Source organism: Pangasianodon hypophthalmus, chromosome 14 (genome assembly GCF_027358585.1).
Source record: "Pangasianodon hypophthalmus isolate fPanHyp1 chromosome 14, fPanHyp1.pri, whole genome shotgun sequence".
Taxonomy (NCBI): Eukaryota; Metazoa; Chordata; class Actinopteri; order Siluriformes; family Pangasiidae; genus Pangasianodon; species Pangasianodon hypophthalmus.
In genome coordinates, this window is record NC_069723.1 from 11,160,517 (window position 1) to 11,187,590 (window position 27,074).

Here is a 27,074-nt window from a genome sequence, read left to right on the forward strand (position 1 = left end):
TAGATTAAATGTGAATATGTAAATTTTCACTCAAGGAACATTTAAATTTGCTACTTTACCTTTAAATTAAGATTTGACACAATAATCGTAATTTCACTTAGGTAATTGTTTTCTGTATGTTTTCCACCTGTGTATGCTACAGTGAGAGCTGTACAGATCAGCGCCAGGAGCTTGCGTGTAAAGTGCAAAATCAGCCTGTAGATGTGCTATTTCACTGATCCGTGCATTATTCACTCCCACAAACAGCCTGTGAAAAATAGTTGTGCATGTGTGGTTGTGATGGCGTAAGCCTTTGTCAGAGAAAAGCATAATAACCTCTGTGTGTACTAGCAGTTTTTTTCTCCTTCTGAATTCCCTGCCTACAGAATAAGTAAGCAGACACAGTGTAGACCATGCATGTTAACATTTATTCCACCCATGCAGATGTACACAATGAACCTATGAAATGAAAATCCATATCCAAAGTGAACCAAGGTACCCTAAACAATTGAAGGAAAAATCACAGTATTAGACACATAGCAGCACTTGTGCATCTCATCAATATTGGCACTGCACTTTAATGTACAGTAAGTACCTGATGTATCAAACAGATATTTCTATAAGTGAGCTGTGTTTGTCTAAATGTTCCACAGCGTAGAGCAAAGCTTAGCATTTCTACCTCTTACATTCACACACATTCACACACACACATGGTATGGACAGAAAAGCAGTGGATGAGGTAAAATGGTATACAGAATCCTGTGATTAGTGATTCTGGGTGGTTTGTAGATGGTAACAGTCTCTACCTGTACAAAAAAACAAGGCAATATATCAAAGACAAAAATACATAAATTTGAAATTTGTCAATCAATTTGAAGAGAATCATGAATCTGAAGTAAAAATCCTGAAAAGGATCAGGTAATAAAGTGCTTAGAAATCAGTGAATGGGGCAGTAAAATACTTAATTCAGATTGAACAGAATGAGAAAGTCATCATGTATTCCATCTATGAGGAAAAAGCCTAATAACCAAATCTAGGTCTCTTTGTATTTAACTTCAACAAAGTTTTAGATTATAAATTTAGATTATAAATTTCCTTTTTTACGTCACTAGGTTAATTTTGCAGAGATGCATTAAATACTGTAATTTCTTTGTGTCATATCAAAGAAACAACTTAATTTGTAAGATGGCAATTTTTTGTGTGTGTGAGAATAGCAAACAGATATACTGTCTGTCTACAGCATGCCTAAATAGTTTGATAAGTATATGGATTATATAGCATACGTATACAAGTTAGGAGTCCAAAAGAGCTAGACTGGCATTCTGCACTAGTGGTTTCAGTGATTGTGGGTAGAGTACAGCTCTGAGGGCTTTGGCACAGAGCACGGTGAAGTGGTCCTGCCCTCTTCATGCCTCTAGACGTTTGTCCATGCTTCAGCAGGTAGCTCAGATTGGGAAGGGGATTCAACATGCGTTTCAGTGCTCACTACTCGGACCCCTTCCAACAGCAAGGCAAAGAGAATCAGCTCATCTGTGCCAAGACCAGCCCCGGACATGTAGTGTGTGCAATCCACTTTAAAAGTCCACGAAAAACTACAGTCTTTCTAATGGGAGGTGATGTCGCTTGGCTTTTCACATGCACATGGTCGTCTTCATAAATCAAAAGCTACAAAATAAATAATGTAAACAAAAAACTCCTCCCATTCAGAATCGCTTCCATTTTCTTTGGACAAAGTCCATGAGGTCACAAGTCATCCAGCAAAGCTAAGACTCTCCTGTTTCTCCAAAGTTCATTTCATCTTGTCATACAAATCTTTACATAAAATATATGTGAAGAGTTATATTGCAAATATATCTGCACATCTGGGAGTAATATAAGGTTATGATGCAGCTTGCAGCTCAAAGTCCCCATCTTGCTGAAGAGTTCCGCTCTCACCCTTGGCATCATCTTCAGTCAATTCCTCAGAACAGTGTTCCGTGTACACTAAGCAATCACTCTTCATTTTATTTCTTTTTTTATCAAGCACACATTAACTTAAAGCATGCATGTCATTTCTCTGTAAATAGATCTTATTTTTGATACACTCCTTTTAATTTCTTTTTATGTTTTGTAGGTAATTTTATAAGAAAGATCTCATTTTTTCTAATTACACAGTAGAGGTTTTTTGCTGTAGATGGTTATTTCTCGTCAGCGGGGTGTTCCCGTACTTTAGCTCACTGTGGGAGAAAGCAGAGACACTCTTGAGTTGTCTATCACTCACGTATCTATTCTAAAGAAATATTCATTGACATTCTACATTCTATAGTCTCTAAATGCATCTATATAATATTATCAAGCAGTGAGTAGTAACAAGCTACATTTCTCAGTTACACTTAAATATAAAAACATGAATGATATTAGATGATACTGTACATTTACTGCAATTTGAGTGTATTGAAAAGGAAGCAATACTAAGTTTTGCTCAGTTGTTACGCACATCCTCGCAGTTTTTTTTAAGTTTAATTTTATTTGCTTTTATCATCTGCACCCACAATTGGGCTGTTACATCTACTTCAGAACACAGTGCTCCAAGGTATACATACCTTTAGGACAAAATAAACACCTGTACCCCTGCTCATTAATGCAATTATCCAATCGCCAAAGCATGTGTCAGCAGCACAATGCATAAACTCATGCAGGTACAGGTCAAGAGCTGTAGGTATTGTTCACATTAAACATCAGAATAGGGAAAATATGTGATCTCAGTGACTTTGACTGTCACATGGTTGATGGGCTGGTTTGAGTATTTCAGAAAAGTCTGTGGGTGGAAACACTTGATGAGAGGTCAGAGGAGAATGTCCAGAATGGTTTAAGTTGACAGGAAGGCTACAGCAACTCAAAAAACCACTCTTTACAACCATGGTGAGCAGAAAAGCATCTCAGAAAGCTCAACTTGTTGAACCTTCAACAGCAGAAGACCTACGTATATGTGCACATGCTCACTGAAACTGGACAGCTGAAGATGAAAAAGACCAGGTGATGTTTTTCAAATCTTCAACTGTCCAGTTTCAGTGAGCTTGTGCCCATTGTAGCCTCAGATTCTTGTTTTTGGTTGACAGGAGTGGACCCTAATGCGGTCTTCTGCTGTTGTATCCATCCACCTTAAGGTATGATGTGTTTTGCACTCTGAGATGCTTTTCTGCTCACCACGGTTGTAAAGAGTGCTTATTTTAGTTACCATTTCCATCTGCAGAACTGCCACTCCCTGGATGTTTTTTTTGTTTTGTTTTGTTTTGTTTTTTGCACCATTCTGTGTAAACGCTATAGACTGTTGTCTGTGAAAATTCTAGGAGATCAACAGTGTGTGAAATACAGTTTTGGTCTGGCACAAATAACCATGCCACAGTCAAAGTCACTGAGATCATATTTCTTCCCCATTAAGATATTTGATGTGAACATTAACTGAAGCTCTTGACCTGTATCTGTAAGACGATATGCACTGCACTGCTGCCACATGATTGGCTGTTTGGATAATTGCATGAATAAGTAGGCGTACAGGTGTTCCCATTAAAGTGGCCAGTGAGTGTAACTGCTATAACTCTGCCAGAGGTCATACACTGCCTTCAGGTCTGATCCGAGAGGGTCATCATAAAATATCTTTAACATTTTTATTGCATTTTATAGATATATTTTTCAGAAACTTCTGCACTCAGCTATAAACTTTTATGCTTATACACACAGTGAAAGCTTTGTGAGATATTACACTCCCAATTCAATTCAAGAAGATTTCAATTCAATCTTGACTGATTTTTAAGCAGTTTATGTTTCACTATATATTTTCTACTTCAGTTATTGTTTTCAGTTACTGACTGAAATCAAAAGTATCGAATATTTAAGTCTGGTTTAGACTTCCTACCCTAGATAGCATCTTCTGACAGACTGACACGTTACTCTCATTGGACCAAAAACACTGAAAACTAGCAAGATAAAGTGCATGACTGTGTAGTACCTGACACCACAACGTAGACGATAATCGCGACCAGGCCCAGGACGATAGCCACGATGCTGAGTAGGCGAGCCAGGCGACCCAGACGTCTCGCCCCATCGATATCCCCCTGCTGTAGGCTGTTTCTGGACTGAATGGAAAAGACAGAAAGATGTAGACTGCTGCAAAATCTCCCTGAAAAATCTCAGATCTCACAAAGAGCACAAAGTGCTTCTTGCTCAAATATGTATGAGTTGCCATTACAGTAGCAGCCTAACAAAGAGCAACACCTGAACACTGTATCACACTGCATAAAGATGGAGTTATTTTGATTTTGATTAGGATTACCTCCCTGCTGAGAGTATGGAATCATATTATGTTTAGACACAAGCCAGCTTTTTATTCTAGTGAATGAAAAACCAAGAAGGTGCTATTGTGAGTCCTGCCACAGCCATCATCAGAGAGACATGCTGAGCTTCCTGACGACTATGTATTCTCGTTAACAGGGACCCTATGCCACCACTTCCTATTAGCGCTTCAGTGCACTCTGGGGAAAGCCCCTCTAGACTGCATTAAAGCAATCGATACAGAGCAGCGTAGCTGAAAGAAAAAGCCCCTGACAGAGGCAACTCACCCTACAGCACACTTTCCATACATACCATTAGCCTTATACTTCTGTTTACATGCTCAGTGATGTGATATAACCTTAAAAATCTTTCAGCAGATCCAGAAGAGCAGTAACTGACAAGACCTTGGACTAGTGTTACACTGCCGCTGTCCGTGGTGCTGAACACACTTTGGCAAAGCGACGCAAAATGGATGCCTTTTTACTGCAGTTCATTGCTGATCTCAGAAGAAAAATAAATCGTTCACATCTCTAGTGCATACATTAGGTGCCATCAGTTAGATCTGACATCAGGCCAATTTCTCAAGGAAGTTGATGTACAGAGAACATGTGGCAGAAAAACAGAACTGAATATAATGTGGTAAATGTAGATCTCTATTTTAAATATTTAATTCAGTAAGGTTAAAATGTAATCCCCATTGCTACTGCAATGATGTCAGCTGCGCAAACATCTCCAACACAAGAGACTAGATCCTGGTGGTGGGACAGTATTTATACTTTACCTTTTTTTTTTTTAACCTTTTTTTCAGATTCTACATCAATTTAATGTAACTGAACAATGTGTTGGAGGATGGGTTGGGGCAGAGAAAACTTGCCGTTTGATGACTCTGCACATATATAAACATATAAAGCAGAAAGCATGATCCTTCTTGTTGTAATGAAATATTGTGTATTTGTTTGATCCATGCCACAGATCCATGACAGGCTTTAGATCTAGGTAATTACTAGACAAGCCTTATAATCTTCTATTTGTACTGGACTGTATGCAAGCCTTGGCCATCTATTGTACTCCATCTCAGCATTGCAGGTGTATTTGCTTAAAGCAGGGGTCTCTACAGGAGGGGTTGAATTACTGCTCTGTCAAACTGCTCCTGAGCAGAGTGAGAAACTCCCCCCTCACACACAGCCCTTGAGCAATAGGGAAGCTCTGTTTCTGAGAGGAGAGTGGTCCTTTGTGTCCAGAATTTAATTCAAAGCTGAATATGCTTCTGTGTATGCACACACTGCAACAGTGGTGCAGTTGACTGGAACCACAGCCACAGTGCTTGATCATTGATTATTCTACCTTTATACTATATAGTGTGCATACGGAATGAAGAAATGTGCAACCCCCCCTTCTCTCCTTCACCACATTGAGTTTCAAATGCTGCAGAGTGGCTCTGACATCTTAGCAGAGGTATGTGTGGCTGGAGCAACGAAGCTTTATTGATCCTCTAGTCCAATCAGAGCGAAAAGCCACCTTGGTGCCTTGAATCAATGGGATTCAAGTTCTTGAAAAACTGTGCATAGTAAAATGCCATTTACCTCTCAGGTCCTTCATCTCCTCGGGTTTATAATGAGACAGTATCAGGACAGAGGGGATACCTGTGATGTGATGGTGCCAAGCCAAAACTTGTTAATATCTTCTAGGGATGTAGCCGATCACAAATACATTATTATCAATGAACAGATAATGTGTTCTAAACAGATACAAATATAGATAATAGGAGGTGCACAAGTTTTTTCAGATATGAAGTTAGCAGGACAAACAAAGACCTGGTGCTGTATGATGCATTCACTGCATTCTGCCTGGTCAGGGTCATTGTGAATTAAATTAGGTTATTAGTGTGTTTATAATTTGGGAAACAGAAAGAACTAAATTCATTAGAAAACAATCATGGAAAATTCCAGAGGCAGAAATTCCAAGCATGTCAGCATGGTCCGTGAATTTTGGCTCTGACATTTCCTCAACATCAGCTAGAGTTCATAACTGGTCTCAACTGGAGATATGCAGTTATCATTTTTGTTCGTTTGTTTTCTAATAAATTTAGTTCATTCTGTTTCCCAAATTATAAACACATTTTATGCCATGCCCACTTCAGGTATAAATCTAAATACAGATACAGATATGGATATTTGGAGCACCAAACAGATACAGATACAGTTAGTGTCATTGTGTTACACCCCAACTATCTACATACTGAGATAAAAGTTAAACCTGACATCTTAAAGGGTTTTTCTATTTGTTCCTGTTTGAACCCTTAATGGGTCTATGTAGAACCCTGAAAAAAGATTGTGTTCCCATTCACAAAAGTTTCCAGGTAAAGCCTATTTAGAAAGCTAGGACTGTTAACCATATATTTTGTTTCTAAGAGTGTAACAAACTTTTTTTTTAATTAGGCTTTGGATATTTACCATGTTTTGCATAATTGTGTGAGCAGTGAGAAGCTGTGCAGGAATCTAATGATTTATGTGTTTTCTCTTCAAGGAAGAGGATCAGGATTACCTCCCACAGTGTGATAAATGGATATCTTTATTCGAGCAGTATTTTCCTTGTGGACTTGAAATTCTTTGGCTCCTCTGCAGAGCAAGCATTTATGCATGGTACCTGACGCCCTTCCCCCTCGATATTGCCCAGTGTAATCTGCTATGGTGAAGGAGTACTTTCTTGCAAGCTTAAGCCATTAATAATGGCAGGAACAGCCCTGTTAGAGGTCAGAAGCAAAAGTGACAACCAAGTAATGTCAGCATTGGAAGAGCTACTCGCACTGTTCAATCAACCACTGACTCAGCTCTCTTACTGTATATAAAGCCTCTGTGGTCTGTACGTGAGCAGGTGCACTAGAAACATGATCCCACTGACACTGAGCATCTATAAAGTGTTAGTTCACTTAGTAGTGTAAGAACTCAGCAAATCCTTTTTCAAAATGTGCAGCTTGGACAAATTGCTTGATAGGCATTATCATTTTCCTTAGCTTTTATTTGTTCGCAGCTGCTGAGCTTTGACTTAAAGAGTCATCCGTTGCTGGAAAGGTTCCCATTCTACTGACCAGGTCATACTAAGAGGAGGAAAAAACAGAAGAGAAAAGTGAACACAAATGAGTGGGCTTTGTTGCAGCTCCAACAGCCATAACTCACCTACAATTCTGCCTAGCATGCAGTCTTGTAGCTCTGGCCCTCCCTTGCTCAGTTCAATAAATGGACTTAGTACTGGGATCCTTCCTGCATCCATGAGCTGCAACTTGCACGTACATCTTACTGATCTCTGTTACCAACTGTATTCTCTGCCTTCCAATTTGTCTCAAGAGTCTTTGATAATGCACAAGCCAGAAACACTTTGATAATGCGCTGTCTGTTCTTGCCCTCTCTGATTCTCCCACACTGTCTGCTATAGCTAAGAAGATGTGTAAAGGACCTTTGCTGGCATCTAACAGGGTGTGAATGTTGTTTCTGTGCCTGACCTCTGACTAACAACTGCAATTTCCCCATGTTTCCTACTATTGAGTTAACAGGCCAGCTCTTGTTTCTTCTCGAACTCACCCCTCTGATGGAGTAGAAATGAAAGCCAAACCCATTTGAATCCGGTCATCTGGTGAACAGTTTCAGGCTGTTTGGATGAATGTGGTTGGTGGGTAATACATGTTTGCAACACAATATCCACCCTTACAAACAATATAAGTAATCACTGTGCAGCATCCTGTCAGTACACTCTTCAATTTGTCCCTCTAGTGGAGCTCTTCAAGGTCAGATGTAAAACCCTACAATGGAGTGTTTCTCTTTCAGAAAGTGGTTCCAAGTAGATCCCTTAGATTTTTTTTGGAAGCTAAAAATACCAAAGTCCTTGAAGAACCATTTTTAAGATTATACCATATTTCCCTGTGTGCAAGTGTGGAAAAAGTCCTAAAAAGCATCCTCCTGTACCCTGATTTTCCCCCAGTGTGTCAGTGAAAAGTGGAGCAGATTCTAACTTTACTAATTTGCAGCAATTGGAGGTAGTGCATGCACATGATACTGCTGAAACAGCAGTTCAAAACAATCTGTCTTTGCATTTCTCTAGAGAGACAACTCTCCATTTTCCCTGTAGAGACAGAATGATAGGCATAAAGAACAGCACTGACACATTGGCTAAAGTCCCAAAGTGAAGGTTTGGAGTACACAGGGAAAACTAGGAAATCATTCTCGTATACCCCTTCTTCTTCATCTTCTTCTTCTTTCTTCTTCAGCAAAAAAAGAATTCCTGAAGGGTTTTTGGATAGTTAAGAGGATGTACGTGTACTCCGACTCTGCCAGTCTGTCACTGTTGTAAGCTTGTCTTGTTACTGTCACCATCCCTAGAAAATGGGGACTCAATGTTTCAACTCCAAATGGGACGTTTATGGCTAGGAGTCCTCAAAACAAGAAAAAGAGAAATAAGGAGAAGGATAAAGAACAGAAAGGAGTTTTCCTTTTTCCCTTTTACATATCCAATTTCCAATAAGCACATATCCAATTTCCCTTCTCTCCAAGTGTTTCTTTCAGACTAGCATGAGTCAAATGGGCATCCCCACAAATAACTATTTCTGATACACTAACATCAGAGGAAGACCATTTGGTTCAACATCACTTATGAGAGAGTGGAGTCATTTCTTTCAACACTGCGCACACACACACACACACACACCAGTCAGGCCAATGCACGGAGCCGCACCCAGCACTACCATCCTGCCTCTAACACTAAATGAGAGGCTGTTATATGAGTTATGATTCCCTGCTGGAGACTGCAAGAATAAATGATTACAGTGGGAAAGAAATTATTTTGGCACATTTTGGATATTTGATAGAAGCAGCCAGTGCTTGCTGGTGGCCAGTGCAGATTTTTTCTACCTATAAAACTGGCTTATGTTGCTAATTTCTATTTTTGAAGTCTTACAGATGATTCAGACGAGGAACAGGGGAAAATACTAATGTTGGGTTTCAGACTACACAATGCTGGACTTTAGAATTATGAAAGTATTCCTAGTAAAGAGCTTAGTAAGAGATAAAATCTAACAAAAGTGTCTATCTTAAAATACATATTAATACGAGATTATTGTGATAGTCTGTCTGGTTTAGGTTTGGGCCATGAATGTGAGAAACAGTTTTCTCTCAGTGCCAAGCCTTAGCTCGGTGTGTGGCATGGATATAAATCACTGTTGGATTTTTGTGCACTTAGCTGTGCAAATGCTCAGGGCACATCAGTATGAACCGAACTGGAACGGGGAGTCACAGATGAGACACATACAGTATTTCAGTGCTGAATTAATATCCGCTGTGGGTCTTTGCAGTGTAAGAGTAAATTCAACGCAGCATATCTTATTTTAACATTACACTCTCAGAGAAAAGGTACTAAACTGTGCTATTGCTTGTCTCTGAAGTGGGACTATTAAGGGTACACTTTTTGTACCTTTGCACCTAGAGATATGATGTAGTATACGTTTAAAACTTTATTCTAAAAGGTAATTATGGCCATTTATTTACCTTAAATCTTTTTTTAATAAAGGTACATTATATCCAAGTTTCCAGGTGAAAAATTTAAGGTACACAAGATAAGAGTAGAATCCCACTGAGAAGAAAAGGTACAGTTTTTTTTGTTTTTTTTTTCCACACTGAGAATTTGATAAGAGGTTGATGTACACCTGCTTTTACATAAACACCTATTATTGAAATTCGCACCCCTTTTTATATTAAATATGAAATGCTACTGGGAAAGTTGCGCAAATGTGAAAAATTGAACTTTGACTTTATTTCCTTACCATGACGGAATACACGAGCGCTACGATGCTGACGGGCCACACGGGGCAGAAGCAGGACAGGATGACCAGCAGCAGGTAGTCTTTGGGCTTGGGCTGCTCCTGCACCGCGTTGCCGGTGGATGAGGTGCGGCTCAGGCTTGGTCTGGAGGAGGACAGGGGTGCTGAGGCGAGCTGCACCACCGAGCTGGATCTCTGCGGTCCTCCGTGGCCGTTCTGCTCGCCCTCGGCTCCTTTCTCTACGTCCACAGTGAGAGTGCCGGAGGTGGACATGCTGAGCCCGTTTCCTGCTCCGCCGTCACTCAGCAGCTTCTCCGTTTCCTGCTGCGCCCTGCCGCTTTCAGCCAGACCCGACTTCTCAAACGCACTGTCAGTGTTAATGGCCATGCTTCACCTCCCAAAGTCAGTTCACACTGAGGAAAAAAAAAAACTTCCGTTTTGTAGAAACCCTGGTGCAGAAATAAGAAGTAATGCGGCAGCGCTAAACTTCCATCATTTGCAGTTCAGTTACGCATTGGTCTAGTTCCCAGTAAGACGTGTTAAACAGATCCTGCTAATAAACAGCACTTTCAGCATCCACTAGACGCTCGGAGGATCAGTCACATCCGGAGAACTGGAGGCTGTCAGTGCGCTCCCATTCACATCTGCTCATTTCCTCTTCCCAGGACACCCCAGATCAGCTCTTCCATTCAAACCGCCCTTTTCCCAAAAGCAATCAGACCAAAGCGATGGAGGACAAAAAAACTGGAGAGGAATAGAAGGAATAGAAGAGGTCACTCACCAAAGCGCACCATCATCACTTTTCCTCTTTGCGCAAGATCTGAAGGTGTCTGAGAGTAAAAAAAAGCCACTTTTCTACGCGCACAAACGCACAGAGAGAGAGAGAGAGAGAGAGAGAGAGAGAGAAAGAGAGAGAGAGAGAGCAGAAGCTGTGTGTCGCACCGCGGGCTTTTGGCTTTGTTGTGTTTAAAGCTGCTGATGAGGACTGCTCGAGCTTTCCTTCACCTCACTGCACACTACTCACTCCAGGAGTGTGCACTGTTCCTCCCATCAGCCCCCGCGCTGCTGCGCCCGGACTCTCCCCATGGACAGAGGTGCAGAGAGGCACTCCCTATCGCTCACACCATTCTCTACATTTCAGTCCAACGGAAACAGGTATTGGACAGTCTCACATCATTTCTGTACATAAAAGCATCAGATTCTGAGATCAATAACAAGCAGCTTTTGCCAACAAATCAATGGCGTGATAAGAAATCAGCAGGAGTCTACAAATCCAGCATGATTACAAAAATGCCCATAGTATTACTGGGAGTAAAAGCATTAATGATTGTTACTGCTGTTTAATTATACATGCAGTGCTTTTTCTGTAAATGCTGTCCAATGCATTTATGCAAATCTTGCTTTTGTAGAGCCTAGCTTAGTGTTTGGCATCCAAATGTGTCTAAAGTTAAATGCAGTAGGAAAAAGAAATCATGTTAATCACATCATTAATGTTTCTAATGTTTGGCTGCACTGGAGAGAGGAGTGAAAAAAGCTTTTCATTATTCTGTAAGATATAATGACAGTAAAGTCGAATTGAATTGAATTAATACAGTTAAAGCCCACATCACCGTGATTATTTTAAATGATAAGATCTTTAACAAAAGAGGTAACTTTATGCTTTAACCAAGGGAAGATTAAAGGAGAGAAAATCCACACTTACACAGGGAGAACGTGCGAAACGTGTGAATGCAGACAGTAACCCGAGCTTAAGATCGATCCCTGGATCCAGGAGCTATGAGTTATATACACTCACCGTCCACTTTATTAGGAACATCTATACACCTGCTCATTCATGCAGTTATCTGATCAGCCAATCATGTGGCAGCAGTACAATGCAAAATATCATGCAGATTCAGGACAAAAGCTTCATGTTCACATCAACCATCAGAATGGGGAAAAGTGTGATCTCTGTGACTTTAACTGTGGTATGGTTGTTGGCACCAGACAGGCTGGTTTGAGTATTTCAGAAACTCCTGATCTCCTGGAATTTTCACACACGGCAGTCTCTAAAGTTTACACAGAATTGTGCGAAAAACAAGAGAATGACAAGACTGGTTTGAGCTGACAGGAAGTCTATAGTAACTCAAATAATGACTCTTTACTACCGTGGTGAGCAGAAAAGCATCTCTGAATGCACAACTCCTCAAACCTTGTGGTGGATGGGCTACAACAGCAGAAGGCCACATCAGGTTTCACTCCTGTCAGCCAAGAACAAGAATCTGAGGCTATCTTGGGCACAGACTCACCCAAACTGGACAGTTGAAGACTGGAAAAAGACCAGGTGATTTTTTTCTTCTAATCTTCAATTGACCAGTTTCAGTGAGCCTGTGGCCATGATAGCCTCAGATTCTTGTTCTTGGCTGACAGGAGTGGAATCTGATGTGGTCTTCTGCTGTTGTAGCTCATCCACCTCAAGGTTTGATGTTTTGTGCAAGCTGAGATGCTTTTCTGCTCACCATGGTAGTAAAGAATCATTATTTGAGCTACAATATCCTTCCTGGATCCCAATCTGGCTCGACCCAATCAAAGCGTTTCCACCCACAGAACCGTCACTCACTCAGTGTTTTTGTTTTTCGTACCATTCTGTGTAAACTCTAGAGAATGTTGTGTGTGAAATTCCCAGGAGATCAGCAGTTTCTGAAATACTCAAACCAGCCCTTCTGGTACCAGCATCCATGCCACTGTTAAAGTAACAGAGATCACACTTTATCTTCATTCTGATATTTGATGTGAACAGGAAGCTTTTGACCTGTATCTACATGATTTTTTGCATTCTGCTCCCACATGAGTGACTGATTAGATAACTGCATGAATGTGCAGGTGATCCTGCGTGACTGTGCAGTGGACGGTGAGTGTGTGTACTGTATTTAACTTGTTCAGAACTGTGTGGGTGTGGCAGTTATGGCAGTGGTGTCTCACAACAACATAAACAATGATGCAAAAGAAGATAGGAAGATCAAAAATAATAATAATAAATACTGCATGGTTTTGCAAATATAAAATGGCATTCATTCGTTCGTTCGTTTGTTCATTCATTCATTCATTCATTCATTCATTCATTTATTTATTTATTTTACTGTTCTTGTGTGTAACTGCCCACTATTACCAACTAGTACCAGCTAGTTAACCAGAGGTCTGCCTACAGCACAAAGCCTAGACATCTTGGATGGCTGCTGAAGGTCTTATAGTCTATGGACTAGCTGATTTTGTAGCTTAAACAGCATGTTTATTTTGTGCATATAATACTACCTACCTCCAGCATAGCCCATCCGTCTTAAACCAGCCAGGAGCAAACAACAGGGAAAGGTTATCTGAAAAGACCAACGTAGTTTTTTTTTCTTCTGAATCTAGACAGGTGCTATTAATGGGGCTAATGTTTAATGTCACAATGCAGCATGAAAAACTCAGAGTTAAGTGTCTGATTCCAGTCATATGAACAGCATCCACAAAATATTGTCTTAGGGGAATTTCCTGAAAGCTAACTGACAGTGAACAGTCTAATGATTCTTAATCTGATTTTAACACACTTAAGACAGAAAATAAAGGCTTCTGCTGATGACTTATTTGATATATCAGGCATTTCAGTGTATACTACAGATTCCCCAGTTACAGTCCTAGAGTACCTTTTAAAACACACATACATAAACTGATTACTGAAATCTGTCTTGTTAGAGCAGAACTGTGTTACACTGCTTCTTCACCAAACAGCACAGCTCACCACAGCTCAGCAACGAATGTGAACCCAGAACTATCCTAGATATATGCACAGTCATTTATATGCACAGACACTTTAACACTTTAAACTGTACACATTGTCTGCACTTCTGACAATGTAAAAGTCACTAAGGACTACTGCCACCTATTACTGCACAGTGTAATAATACATGTACAATGTTAATTCGTCCACTGTCTAGACTCTACTGTCCTGTGCTCAGTGGGTGTATAGTCTGTTTGCACCGTTATCTGCTGCTGTTTCATGTTAAATGTAGCACAGTGTCCTGGAGAAACTATATTCCGTCCCTCACTGAACTCGTCTCTGATGAGAAAGAATGACAATAAAGTTGACTATGACCTTGAAATCTCCTGGCTAAGTGTGTGTGTGAGTTATCCTGATAATAGGGTTTAAAAAAAAAAAAGTGAAAGCCAGGTAGTCAGCACCATAAAAAAGCAAATGAAACATCATAATAGGGAATGACCACTCTGTCTCTGATGAGAAAGAATGACAATAAAGTTGACTATGACCTTGAAATCTCCTGGCTGAGTGTGTGTGTGAGTTATACTGACAATAGGGTTTAAAAATTTTTTAAAAAATAAGTAAAAGCCAGGTAGTCAGCACCATAAAAAAGCAACTGAAACATCATGATAGGGAATGACCACTCTTCCAAGGCAGTGAGACTTCTAAATATCTTTTATTGCACCATGCTGCTTGAAATGCATGTAAAAAGCACAGATCAACAGGCATTGTATGGTTGATGGTTTACCCAAAATTTCACTGATGAAAAATCATTAATCTAAATATTATGCCATAGTATTATTCTATTATATTTTTATTATATTATTTTTATTATATTCACTATATTTTATCAAATATCAGACACCATTTTAATCACCCCTGAAAGTTAAGCAATATGTTCATTTCATACCCTAATAAATTAGATAAATTCCAATAATGGGGATCAAATGGAGCAAATGGCTGTTAGACTGTTTCATTAAGCATCTTCATCACTGACTGCAGTCATTATTTGTGGTGTTCTGGTGTCTGTTTTTCAGCAGGTGTTTGTGCAACAGTTGAGGTTAACTGTGATGTATTTTCTTGTCCTGCAATTCCTTTACAGGAGTAACTGCTCTGAAGTTTCTTTCTCTAGAGTTTCATTCTCTAGAATTTCCTGCTCTGAAGTTTCTTTCTCTGAAGTTTCATTCTCTAGAGTTTCCTGCTCTGGAGTTTCATTCTCTAGAGTTTCCTGCTCTGGAGTTTCATTCTCTAGAGTTTCCTGCTCTGGAGTTTCATTCTCTAGAGTTGCCTGCTCTGGAGTTTCATTCTCTAGAGTTTCCTGCTCTGGAGTTTCATTCTCTAGAGTTTCCTGCTCTGAAGTTTCATTCTCTAGAGTTTCATTCTCTACAGCTTCCTGCTCTGAAGTTGCTAACACTGGAGATTTATTATTTGCAATTTCTTGCTCTAGAGTTTCTTGCTCTAGTGTTTTCTTCTCTGGAGTTTCCTGCTCTGAAGTTTCTTCCTCTGTTGTTTTCCCGTCTGGATTGTTTGCCTCTGGAGTTTCCTGCTCTAGAGTGTCTTTATCTGGAGTTTCCTTCAATGATGTTTCTTGTTGTGTAGGTGCTTGCTCTAGAGCCACTTGCTTGGAAGGTTCTTGGTCAGTAGTTGATTGTTCTGCTGTTTCTTGGTCCGTATTCCCCTGTTCCTGTGTTTGTCCTGGACTTGTTTGCCCTGTTCCTGTCGCTGTGAACATGCCCTTGTATTTTTGTCTGTCCTCCTCTCTCTTCTCCTCCATACGCATGTTGAGAACAGCTAGCTCTTTCTTCACTGACTTCTTCATATTTGGGTCTAGATCCAGCACCCTCTGAAAGTCAGCCTTAGCCTCAGCTTCATTCCACACCTCTGTGTGTGCTTTTCCCCGCAGGTAGAAAGCTTTCATCACGCCTACGTAACACAAACCAGTGTATAACAGTGCTTCATATACAAATCTCAAAACCGACTTGCTTTGGTGTATCACTGTTATTCTACATGATTACACAGTAAATCCATTGTTTATACTGACCTGGAATAAGTTCAAATCAAAGTTATGAAATCTATATTCTACACTCACCAGGATGCTGGTTGATGATGTCACTGGTGTGCTCAATGACCTCGTAATACTCCTGCATGCGCAGCAGACACTGGCAGTAGTTGAGTGTGAGAGTATTGGCCGTTTTCTCAAGCTTTAGCCAGGGGACCTCCCAGGCCTTTTCCTAAAAGAACACACACACACAAACACACAATGCTGTAATCCTGACATAATGTCTGGGACAAATTTCACCAGTTGGCCCTCCATGATGGTGTAGCTGCTCTGCTCTGTTAAATGTGCCTACACAATGAATGCAAATTACTAACGTAAAATAACATTATCACACACAGGATGAAATTCAGCATTACTTTACATGGCTTTGGCCAGAAATTAACTAGGATTATTAGGTATATATCAGACATTCATATATCAACTTAATTTTCCATTCACTTTTAACCAAGAACTAGTCATCAACCATCCATATACAAGTCTTTGCTCTCTCACCTTTGACTGAACATTCTTGATGCAAAGGATTGCCTCCTTGTACTTGTTTGTGGCCTCCTCAAAGCGACCCTGTTTGTACAGTTTGTTCCCTTGGCCATGGAGCACAGGAACAGCCTTTAGTCTCTCCTCATCATTCATCGCCCACGACTCCCTGTGATACTCACTTGGCTGCTGAACCTGAACAACACAATCCACAAAAACACATTAAATAATTAATATAGTGTAGTAATGACGTAGCGTCTATAGTGTTATAGGGAAAACTATAAAAATTTACAGTATTGCCCTTAACCTTAAATTGAAAATAAATCCAGAGCTCAACCTAGTGGCCATTCTTGAGAAGTATTTTTGTGCATGTGCACCACTCAAGTTCCTCTTGCATTTCTCAGATTTGTAATAAATTACAAAACAGAAATCTGTTACACAACCGATTTACAAAATACGCTGACTAAAACAATATGTGCTTATTTAGTATCTCTTTGTACATGAAAGTATTTCTTACCAGATGTGCCTGAGTACGAGTAAGTAAGAGACATGAGAATGACCTTTAGCAGTTCTAGCACAAAGATGAGAGGCTGGGGTTCTTTCTGGAGCTCATCCAGGTCATCGTAACCCAGCGTGTGAAACGCAAACATATTAGCCATGCCACAGGTGTGGATATGCCAGTCCACTGGATCTTTTCCCTCTGCAATGCGCCGAAGACTTTTTGCCACCATGGGATACAGGCCAGTGTGCTGTCCAGTAACACACAAACCAGAGAACATTAAATAAATACACAAAGATGCCTCATGTCTTTTAACAAGCAGACTGAGATATATGTATACTGCCTATTGCTAGGACAGTTTTTTTGAAAGCTATATCAAGCACATCTTTCCCTTAAAGCTCACTGTTGTGAGAAGAGGTAATGTGTGTCAGGTTGTAGGGCTCAGCTTTGACAGCATTGCATAATAACTACATCAGGTAGGTACATTCAGCTTAAGCCTCCTTTAGGCACTTGAGCTGTAGACACTAGGCTTCTGTCTCTCTTACACTGCTAATGAACAGAGCTTATGGGGGCTCTTTGGGCCTGCATCCCACCATAATGTTTACTGACCAAAATATCAGCTGCACGCTATAGCTCTCACAGGACCTGTAGTAACACCGCAGAACAGTGTTTGTATTTAGCCTTAATTGAATTGAATTTAATATACAGCTCAGCACCATGATAACAGTCAAATGCTGAGTTTGTGCACAAACAGCATGACAATATCGCTTTTGCTGGCAATGAGCATGACATTAAATCATATATTATCACTGGCTATTAAATATTCTGTCAGCTGTTGTTTTGTTGAGTTCACAGAACTGGTCATTTTTAATTAACTTTTTACAAAGCTCATTTGTGCTTTCACTTTCACTGTGGTTGGCATTTTGCATGGTGATATTTACATAGTGAACCTCATATTTCGGCAAGTTTGTGTACATTTGAGTTGTTTGAGTTATTTGAGAGAACTGAACAATGGTACTCACAATTATGTCACACCAGAACTCTGCAACTTCTCCTATGCGCATGGACTTGAGCAGAGTCTCCCATACATCCAGCTTGAACATGTTCCCGATCACCACTTCCATTGGCACCCCGACCTTCTTACTGTCGTCCAGCACCGTGCGATCGTCATTGCACAGCATGGTTCGGAAATGGAAAGTCACCTGTGGGCCACAGGGGATGAAGATAAGAGGAAACAAATAGCCTCCAAGTTCAGAAAAGCATTGCCAGTATAAGTCAGATATCTTAAATGTATAAAATGTCTGGTTGGTATTAGTAGTTTGGGGGTTGCATTAGTGGTTTGGGTGAGCGTCTGCAGGAGGGCTATAGCACTTCAGAGGTTAGTTTTTACCCAGCTCTAGTATACATAATCAAAGCCTCAAAGGTCTTGATTATTAGCTGGTGAGTTGAATCAGGACTTTTCAATCAGGGAAATTGCCAAACTCTGCAATCATGTGCCCCCTGCAGTCCAGGTTGTGTTCCTATGTTCCACTGCAAAAAAAGACATCTCTATTAACTGGACTTTTTTTACATTCATTTGTTGATCTGGTGGCTTTAACTTTATTCTTATTTAACTTTAAGTCGAAGATCCAGAGCCTATCCTGAGAACATTGGGCATGAGGTGGAAGTACACCCTGTGTGAGACACCAGTCCATTGCAGGGCACCATACACCTAGGGGCAATTTAGCATAGCCAGTCCAACTACTAGCATGTTTCTGGGTGGTGAGAGGAAACCAGAGAACCTGGAGGAAATCCACACAGACAGTAACCTGAGCTAAGGATCAGATTGGAGACTATTGACCTGCTTCCTGCTGTGCCACCATCCTGCCCACCATTTTACAACGAGTCTTAAAAATAATAGTTTTGCTGAGGACAATAACATTCCTTTGTTTTAGAAGCAACTATCAAGTTTTTTTTTACTTCCTTTCCTCATTTACATAACTTGATAAAGAAGTGATCAGTTGCGTTACAAATAAAGCTATTTGATGCATAGATTATATTATGCAAACTGCTTCTTGGTTGTTGGTTACTAAACAAATAATCCCAGCTGGTAAATATGTGTAACATATCTGAAATGAAAGCAGTAGACTATAGAGGTGGACATGTTTTGTGAACAATGTCATAAATGTTATTATGGAGCCGCCTATATACACATACAAGTCCTACCTTGGATCCTGTGATGAATTTGGGAATCTCACTGGTTCCTCCATACAAGATAGTTTTTTTGATTCCCTCCACTCCAAGCAGCAGACTGTCCACCATGTTGTATATATGTAGAGGCAATTGTTTCCAGACAAGTATGGTTGCACTGTATAGGTGAGTATTAAAGTCTGAAGTGTTGCCTGTGGATTAAAGGACAGGGATAACAGGATTAAGCCTGACAGCTCCACCTGCCCATCCACAGAAGGGCTTTTCTCAGCACTTTTCACCTGTGATCATGTCTCACCAGAAATGTCTGGAATATGCTGGGAGACAGACGAGTGTTTGTCCCTCTGTGTCAGCCTCCATGGTGGTCCATGCTAACAGGAGAGAGCAGAGGCCCATGGACTCAGTGCCGCCGGTGTACACATGTGGCCGACAGCTGGAGAGTGTACTCACAGAGCTCCCGCTGAGCAGCGATCCAAACAAGCCATCTACTTTTACAACTTCATAAGATTACAGAGATGGGCTTTACTGATTAGCTCAGCACAGCTAGCTGCATTTTGTGCATGTGTCACATTAGTGAGCAACAACTTCACTTTGAGTTGGACTATTAGGATTAAGATTTGAACATTAAACCACAGCTGTATGGGGAGGGTCCTGAGAAAAGGGAACTTCCTTTAAAAGGAAGCATGCATTGCTTACAAAGACAAAGTGTGCTTACATTCCTCCAATCATGTGGCCATTGCTATTGCACAACAGTTTGAAATGAGAACTCAGACCTAAGCCAGTCAGGACTGGCTTGCAGCATGGTTTATCTGCCCTCTAGTGGCAGCAATGTGGATACTTCCATCTGCACTGTACTCTGCAAATGAGAACTCTTTCATGTGCACTAAACTGTGTGAACATCTGGGATTTTCCGACTATTTGGCGTTGCCCAGAAGAGGTTGAATTTCTTTTTGAGTCTGGTTCCTCTCAGGGTTTATTCCTTATGCCATCTCAGGGACTTTTTCCTTGAGTATGTCACCTCTGGCTCGCTCTCAAAAAATGTCTAGAGTCTAAATCTAGATGGAGTTTCTGTAAAGCTGCTTTGTGACCATGTTTTTTGCTATAAGCGCTATACAAATAAAAAAAATTAACTGAAAATGCACACTTCCATATGCACTGGGACTACATTACTACTTGTAAAAGGTACTGTTAGGTTTGTATTTTTGCACTACAAAACAGCATACAGAAAAACTGGAATTTTGATTCAGATAGGACTTTTAGTAGAGGTGGAATGAACACTTCCTGATTCTGCATCTTAGTTTCTATTTATGTTTTTATCCCTGATATGTTTAGGCTTGCAGTAATAGACATCAGAATTTATTTCTTTGGTTTCTAATGCTATTTTCCTCTTTCCATTCCGTTTCTTTCCGTTCTGTTCCTTTCTTTTCCTTTCCTTTCCTTTCCATTCCCTGTGCAAAGGAACAAAATTAAGATTAAGATCTACTATAAGATGAATTTCAGCAGTCATACATATAAGATCGAAGTTATTGGTTTCCCTTACTCTCAAAAGACTCTAAGAGGTAATTTTCTTCATCATCTCAGTGTTGCCATGGGTACAGGCTATGGAAAGCCTATGGAAAACAGTGTATTTAGTATTTGCTTGACAAAAGGCCAGATATGCCTTATGAATTTCAATCATCTTTAATAACAACTCGAGTACAAATGAATTAATCTGTTCATTTGTGGATTGGAGATGTACATATGATGCCATTTTATTCCTCGGACTCGTATATAAAAGGGCATTTGATCAGAAGTGCTGCTTAAACATCAGTCATGGTATTGCAATGTGAATGTCAAATTCTCAATGCCTAGAGAGATTTAGGTGAGGCTTAAGTGACCTGGAGAAGTGAAGCTGTTTTTTGCAGTATAGCTGCAGCAGAACTGCACACTGTGCTTCAGGCTGGTTTCATTCTCCACCTGTCTCATGCACATAAGGATGTTACCATTCCTGTATGTCACCTCTGCTGTCTGAGTGAGTCATTGTGACTGAGTCAGTCCTCCTGCGCACAGAGATGCATGTGTATTGGTGCGTGTTCGTATTATTGAGGTGTGTTTTCAAAGAACACAATGTGCATCTTTATAATGACACCATGGAAAGCTGATTAATAATTATGCATCGTGATCTGTTTGTGTAATGTGATATTATATGTTCTCTGCCAGGCTCAAGTACAACAAAGCTTTCTCATTCATAAAGTGATGAGGCTAAATCCCCGGAACAGGTGCTGCAGAGACTTGGTATGGAAACTGAGCCATGGTTACTGCTTTATCACTAGAGCTAGAGACTGAATTGAGTATGTGAGAGATAGATGAAACTGCGAATGTCCCCTATTTTCACCATGTAGGGCAGCAGTGGAAATTACAACCCAGCATTATCAAAGTTATTATACTGAATATTGAGTTCTTATAGTTATTAGCCTGTTTGCGTGGTCACTTGAATTGAATGGGTTTCATCCAAACCTCACAGCCTATAAATAATGCCAAGTTGGTCCTTATTAGTGAAAACTTCAGAAACAGAAATCGCTATAGCTCTAATAAATACATAAAATATTATTGAACACATTAATAATGTTCATGAACTAAATCTGTGCTGAGGGGATCTGTGTGTATCTTTATTTTGTATTTAAAGGGATTCCTAGCTACACAATTTTCAGAACCCTGGTGTAGGGGAGATTAGGCTGCTAAAACACTTCAACTCCACTGGGAGCTGGCCTTTTCACACTTTCGCCTGTGTGCATTCACACAGCAGGACATCTGAGGATCAGCTCAGTTATTCACTGAAATGTCATCTCTGGAGATTTCAACAAGTCATGACAGAGGCCTGGACCCCCATCTAAATCACATGCTCCCCAGCCTCGACACCTCTGCCTACAACAGCTCTGCTCTCTCATACCCTACTCACACATACTGAGTGAGACCGGTACTGTGTGTCCTGACAATCCTCTTATTTCACAGTGGCTCACACACACCATGAAGTTGCTGCCTCTGCAGTTTCAAAATGGCCTCCTGAATGAAAACTGTTCCACCAAGTCCATATAGCAGCACTTCTCTGTGGATAGGGCAGATGACACCAACTGACCAGCCAATCAGCAGAGTGCAAATGTGAACCTTTGTCTTTGATTTTATCTTTCAGTATATTTCATTTCCATTAGTAAGTCTATTATGTTAGTGACTTTACTGGTAATGCTACTAGATAACCATAAACATTAAGTGCTTCCTGACCTAACAACTAAAAGAGGCTTAATTTCAAAATAAAAGCAATTGTTATAAAAGCACATAAAATGTTAAGATAAAAGCAGAATTTTAATGGATCACAGATTTTTTTAAAAAGTTTTCCAAACAAAAAAAAAAAAAAGAAGAAGAAGAAGAAAGAAAAGGTAATTTGAATTAATTGGTTTATACTAGACATTGGTGGATCTCCTATACAGTTAGATTATTTTGATTCAATGAAAATATCAAAATACATTTAAATGGGAACAGCGGAAATTTAGCCCATTGAAATGTTAAGTAGAGTTTTATCCTGGTCAGAGTCATGGTGGATCTGGAGCCTATTCCGGGAACATTGTATGTGGAACGGGAATACACCCTGGATGTGATGCCAGTCCATCGCAGGGCACCATGTCACACACACATTCACACACTAATTCACAACCAGGGGTAATTTAGCATAGCCAATTCACCTACCAGCACTTATTGGGATGTGGGAGAAAACCAGAGAACCCATGCATACACAGGGAGAACATGCATAGAAACTGAACACAGACACTAACCTGAGCTCTGGATCGAACCAGGGAGCCTGAAGCTGAGAGATGGCAACATTTTTTTTAATTATAAGGCATTTGAATTATGTGTATCTAATAATACTGGGTGTCTCACAATGTTCAAATGTTTGTTTTCCCATTGGAAATAAAAGTGTACAAAAGCTCCATGAGCCACGGAGACTGAGAGTCTGTGCTCTGAGCTCCAGTTACTGTCTGTGTGGAAGTCGATATATTGTGTGTCCATCTGGGGTGTATTTCAGTATCCACTGTTTCCCTGAACAAGATAAAGCAAGATTGTTTATAAACTTTTTCTATAAACGATTTATTCTTTTTCTATATGTGAATTATATTGTAATAATAAACATTACTGTTCAACTGCCTGGCAGTTCAAACCCATTTCATCTTTGACCCGTTCATCTTTAATATGTTAGAATGTAATAGCTGAAAGCTCCAGTAGGTGGATGGTTATGAGAGCTGTGTGGAGCAGCAGATGAGTTACACTATAATATGCTTTTGAATTTAAAGAAAAAAAGTAGTCATCCTGATGATTATGATATTTATCTGCAGGGTAATTATCATAATCTAGCACTTAAGCATATGCTCTGAGATATATGATGCATGCAGCCACAGAGCTGTCCGGGCCTGTACAGTAGACACACCTGTGTTCCATTCTGCACAAATATTCTCCAGCTACAACTTACTGAAGTAATTCAAGCCTCTCTGTCAGATTAACACAGCGTTGCAGTTTGTGCTGCCCGGACTTAAACTTAAAGCTTCAGGTTTCAGTAGGACTCAGGGCTGCACTTGAATCCAAGGTCTTACAACCGAGTTGCAAGAGCTCTTTCTGTGGGAGCCCCATGTGACTTCAACAGTTTAGTTATATTTTAGGTACAGGGTTTTTTTTTTTTGCATCCACATCAGATTATTTGCAGTTAACAAATGTCTTAAGTTGGATTATTTTGGATTTTTGTGGAACCAAGCGCAACAGCACTACCACTGGTCATAAGAAATGTACACAGAATAGTGTATATAGAAGCAAGGCTGGGGCTGATTTCTTTCTAGCCCAGACGGTAGATTCATGCTGCCTATCAGTGACGGCCTCATCAAGTGATTACACAGAGTGACACGCTGATATTTGGGATGATATTTTTAGCCCATGTCACTGACACATCTGTAACAAATTATTAGCAGTAACTGAGAAGGCACATGTGAAATACAGTTGTGGGTATAGTGAACACAAAGGAAGTGGATAATTTGTCATCTTTTTTCCCCAAAAATGCCTTTGGTGGACAAACTAAAACTAGACTTTTCAATCAAAGGATTTAGAAATCAGAAATCACAAATGTAGCTGCCTCTAAGTGTGTGTGTGTGTGTGCAATAGTTTGCCCACATCGTTTCTATTATACCATAGGTGAAACCTCATGATATAATGCATCACTCAACCCTGATGGTTTTATAAGCTGAGCTATTGCTAGATGTTAAATTTTAAAACTCCCATATAATATCATAACCAGTCATCACTGCTCAGATGTACACACACCCACATGTTCTTCCTCACATTGCTGCTTCATACTGTTGCATGGGCCTGGCAATTCTATAAGCTTCATTACTGTGAGAGATATTCTGGGATGACTGTGGGATTAGACACTGCTTAACCTCTCTGAACTTTGGAGAGTCACGGCCTTGAAGAATTTAACACTGAAAATATCTGACAAAAAAGCCTGCCATAACCTTGTACGACATCTTAGCCTTCTCTATACTGATACGAGGGCAAGTGATTGATGCACATATGGTCCACGTCATACACTGAGACCTCAATACTTAGACAAAATTTGATTCACCTATCCCATAATTCTAATGTGGCCAGTATTGCTATTCTCCAGAAACATCAAATATAACAAGAAAGAAATGCGTCAGTCTAGCATACAAGTAAATAAATTACTCAAAACAAAAAACTGTGTATTTTAAATGTGAAGTCAACATAGTGTGTAAAGTCAGAGCCTAGTTACAAGCCAGAGTATTTCCGTTAATCTGATCATAATCACCTCTTTCCAGCACATAGCCAGTGCTACAGTGCACTTGTTCTAGCAGTGCAGTGTACGCTAGGGACAGGCCATGCATTTTAGTTCTATACTATCAGTGTGGTATATGCTTTACAGGCAGTAAATAAATTTAGGGATGTAGGGAAAAAATCACATATTTACAATATATTTTTTGTGAATCCATTTATTTCTGTAAAGCTGCTTTGTGACAATGTCCATTGTTAAAAGCGCTGTACAAATAAAACTGAATTGAATTGAATTGAGTAAATTCAGAACTGGCAGTAAATAATAAACGGCCAGCTACCAATGAACACTACAACCATTCGGATATCCCAGTCAGATGGTGGATCAAGAACATACAGATAAGTCTGTCGGCTGATTCAGATCCATATAGCATAGTTTTTACCTTACTTTTTATTTACCTTTTTTTATCTAGCCCAAATATTGACTCAGGCAAGTTTAACCAGTAAAGTTGAAGCATCCAAGATGGTGGTATTGTTGTCAAGCCCAGTTCAGTGCAGCATCTACACTTTTTTCTGTCTAAGGCATCTGCTAATAAGGCATCTACTGTTTCTGTATCTATGATTCAAACCAACTAATAAAATATTCCCTATATTCTGAAGGCTCTGAGATTCAGATCATAGATTTATTGTTTGTTGAAACAAAAATCTTATTGGCTAAAAGGTCCTCGCCATCATCCTTTTCTTTTCACTTACAAACTTTGCATACCTCTGGGATTGTTTTGTCAGCTAAGCACAGGCTCCAGCAGTGATGTATACACTTTGACACATCCTGAGCCCTGGAGATCTAAAACAAACCCTCCCTCAACCCCATAACACCAAACCTCATTCCTAAACTCATAAACCAACCGCACAACTCCAAACCCCTTTTCCAAACTCATAAACCACATCACCAGCTCAAACCACCTGGTCACTTGAACAGAATCTGTGTGTTGGCAGCAAGAGAGGAATTCTCAGGGCAAGTATGCTGTATGCAATGTGTGACTCAAATTCCTCAGAGCCAGACACATGCAGGAAATTCATTTTTGCTGGCCGCAACCAAGCCTGGGCTGCATGATTATGTTCATCCCTGCAGAGACAGAGCAAAAAGGTCTAAACAGACCTTTGCAGGGATTTGGGCAGGGAAAAAACACATTTTCTGTTGTTGAGTGTCAAAAATTTTAAATATTCAATTCAATTCAATTTTATTTGTATAGCGCTTCTAAGAATGGACATTGTCACAAAGCAGCTTTACAGAAATAAATGGATTCACAAAAATATATTGTAAATATTTGAATTTATCACTGTGAATTTATCCCTAAATATGACAACTGTATGGTCTAAATGTTTTATTATACCCAAAATATGTAACAGTGTCAAACTGCTATTAATATCCTTATCACACAGCTGTCTCAAGGATATTATAATTGTAGCATTCCCCTGAGAATGACCTGAAAATCCATCTTGAGCAAGTCCTGGATTACCAGGTCATTTTAGGAATTACAGAGCACTTGCTTAGAAGAACGGCACTGTTTGGTACTTCTGCTTCCTGTGTAGTAGCTCTTCTATAGAGAACTTATGTAAAGATTTTTCATTTTCTACTTTTATATGTTTGATTTAAAAACATATTGTTTACAAGCATATTGGCCCCAATAATGCACCTAAATATTGAGGTACTTGAGACCGGACTTAAGACCACAAATCAATGGTCTCAGTCTTGTCATAAACTCGGGCGAAATTTTACTCGGACTTTTCTCAGCCTACAATGACTCAAAATTTTTTCAACACCACTCAACACAATAACATCATTTCCATGAACAAATACTTTGTAATGTTCCTGTTACAGTACAAAATGTAAACGTCCATCTCTGCATGTGGAGTTATATAGCACCTACAAATTGAATGTTTCAAAATACATCACCCTCATATGTTCAAAATAATATAGCGCAAGCCCTTGCAATTCACAGCTGTATTTGGTCTCAGAAAGTTGTATGCACCAAAACACGTTCTAGCTTTTAATGCTTTTTATTTACCTGCTGTATGCTTAAATCAGAGGTAATGTGCTTTGATTTGCGAATCTTTACGTGCTGTACCTCTTCCTGTTGAATTTCTTTGAAAATATGAATCTTTTGTATAACAAGCAAAC

The 27,074-nt window shown here is 39.8% G+C and overlaps 2 protein-coding genes across 5 annotated transcripts in view; both read right to left on the minus strand.

The window, feature by feature from the left end:
* Positions 1-388: 388 nt before the first annotated feature.
* Positions 389-11,320, minus strand: trarg1a (trafficking regulator of GLUT4 (SLC2A4) 1a). Its single transcript, XM_026924021.3, has 4 exons — positions 10,878-11,320; positions 10,100-10,509; positions 3,968-4,094; positions 389-2,195 (listed from the first exon to the last, which is right to left on the minus strand). Exons 2-4 carry the CDS (start codon positions 10,481-10,483, stop codon positions 2,188-2,190), a joined length of 519 nt encoding a protein of 172 aa, XP_026779822.3. The 5' UTR covers positions 10,484-10,509; positions 10,878-11,320; the 3' UTR covers positions 389-2,187.
* A 3,207-nt stretch (positions 11,321-14,527) lies between these two features.
* The window catches only part of aipl1 (aryl hydrocarbon receptor interacting protein-like 1), a 33,181-nt gene continuing 20,634 nt past the window's right edge, over positions 14,528-27,074 (minus strand). The window contains exons 1-7 of one of the 4 annotated variants that reach the window (XM_026924673.3): positions 19,389-23,185; positions 19,109-19,284; positions 17,926-18,105; positions 16,965-17,153; positions 16,423-16,599; positions 15,961-16,102; positions 14,528-15,794 (exon numbers count right to left, since the gene is read on the minus strand). In XM_026924673.3, coding sequence (XP_026780474.2) covers positions 14,968-15,794; positions 15,961-16,102; positions 16,423-16,599; positions 16,965-17,153; positions 17,926-18,105; positions 19,109-19,204 — 1,611 coding nt within the window. In that variant the 5' untranslated portion in view covers positions 19,205-19,284; positions 19,389-23,185 and the 3' untranslated portion in view covers positions 14,528-14,967. Of the gene's footprint in view, positions 15,795-15,960; positions 16,103-16,422; positions 16,600-16,964; positions 17,154-17,925; positions 18,106-18,293; positions 19,060-19,108; positions 23,186-27,074 lie in introns of those variants that run through there. The other 3 variants (XM_053239739.1, XM_053239740.1, XM_053239741.1) reach the window with 3 other exon arrangements.

What these genes read in the sequence shown, in the direction of transcription:
- trarg1a (XM_026924021.3), bottom strand. Translation starts at nt 10,483, where the DNA reads ATGGCCATTAACACTGACAGTGCGTTTGAGAAGTCGGGTCTGGCTGAA. An exon ending in CGCTCGTGTATTCCGTCATG is followed by an intron (nt 4,095 to 10,099) that starts GTAAGGAAATAA and finishes TTTTCCATTCAG; the next exon opens with TCCAGAAACAGCCTACAGCA.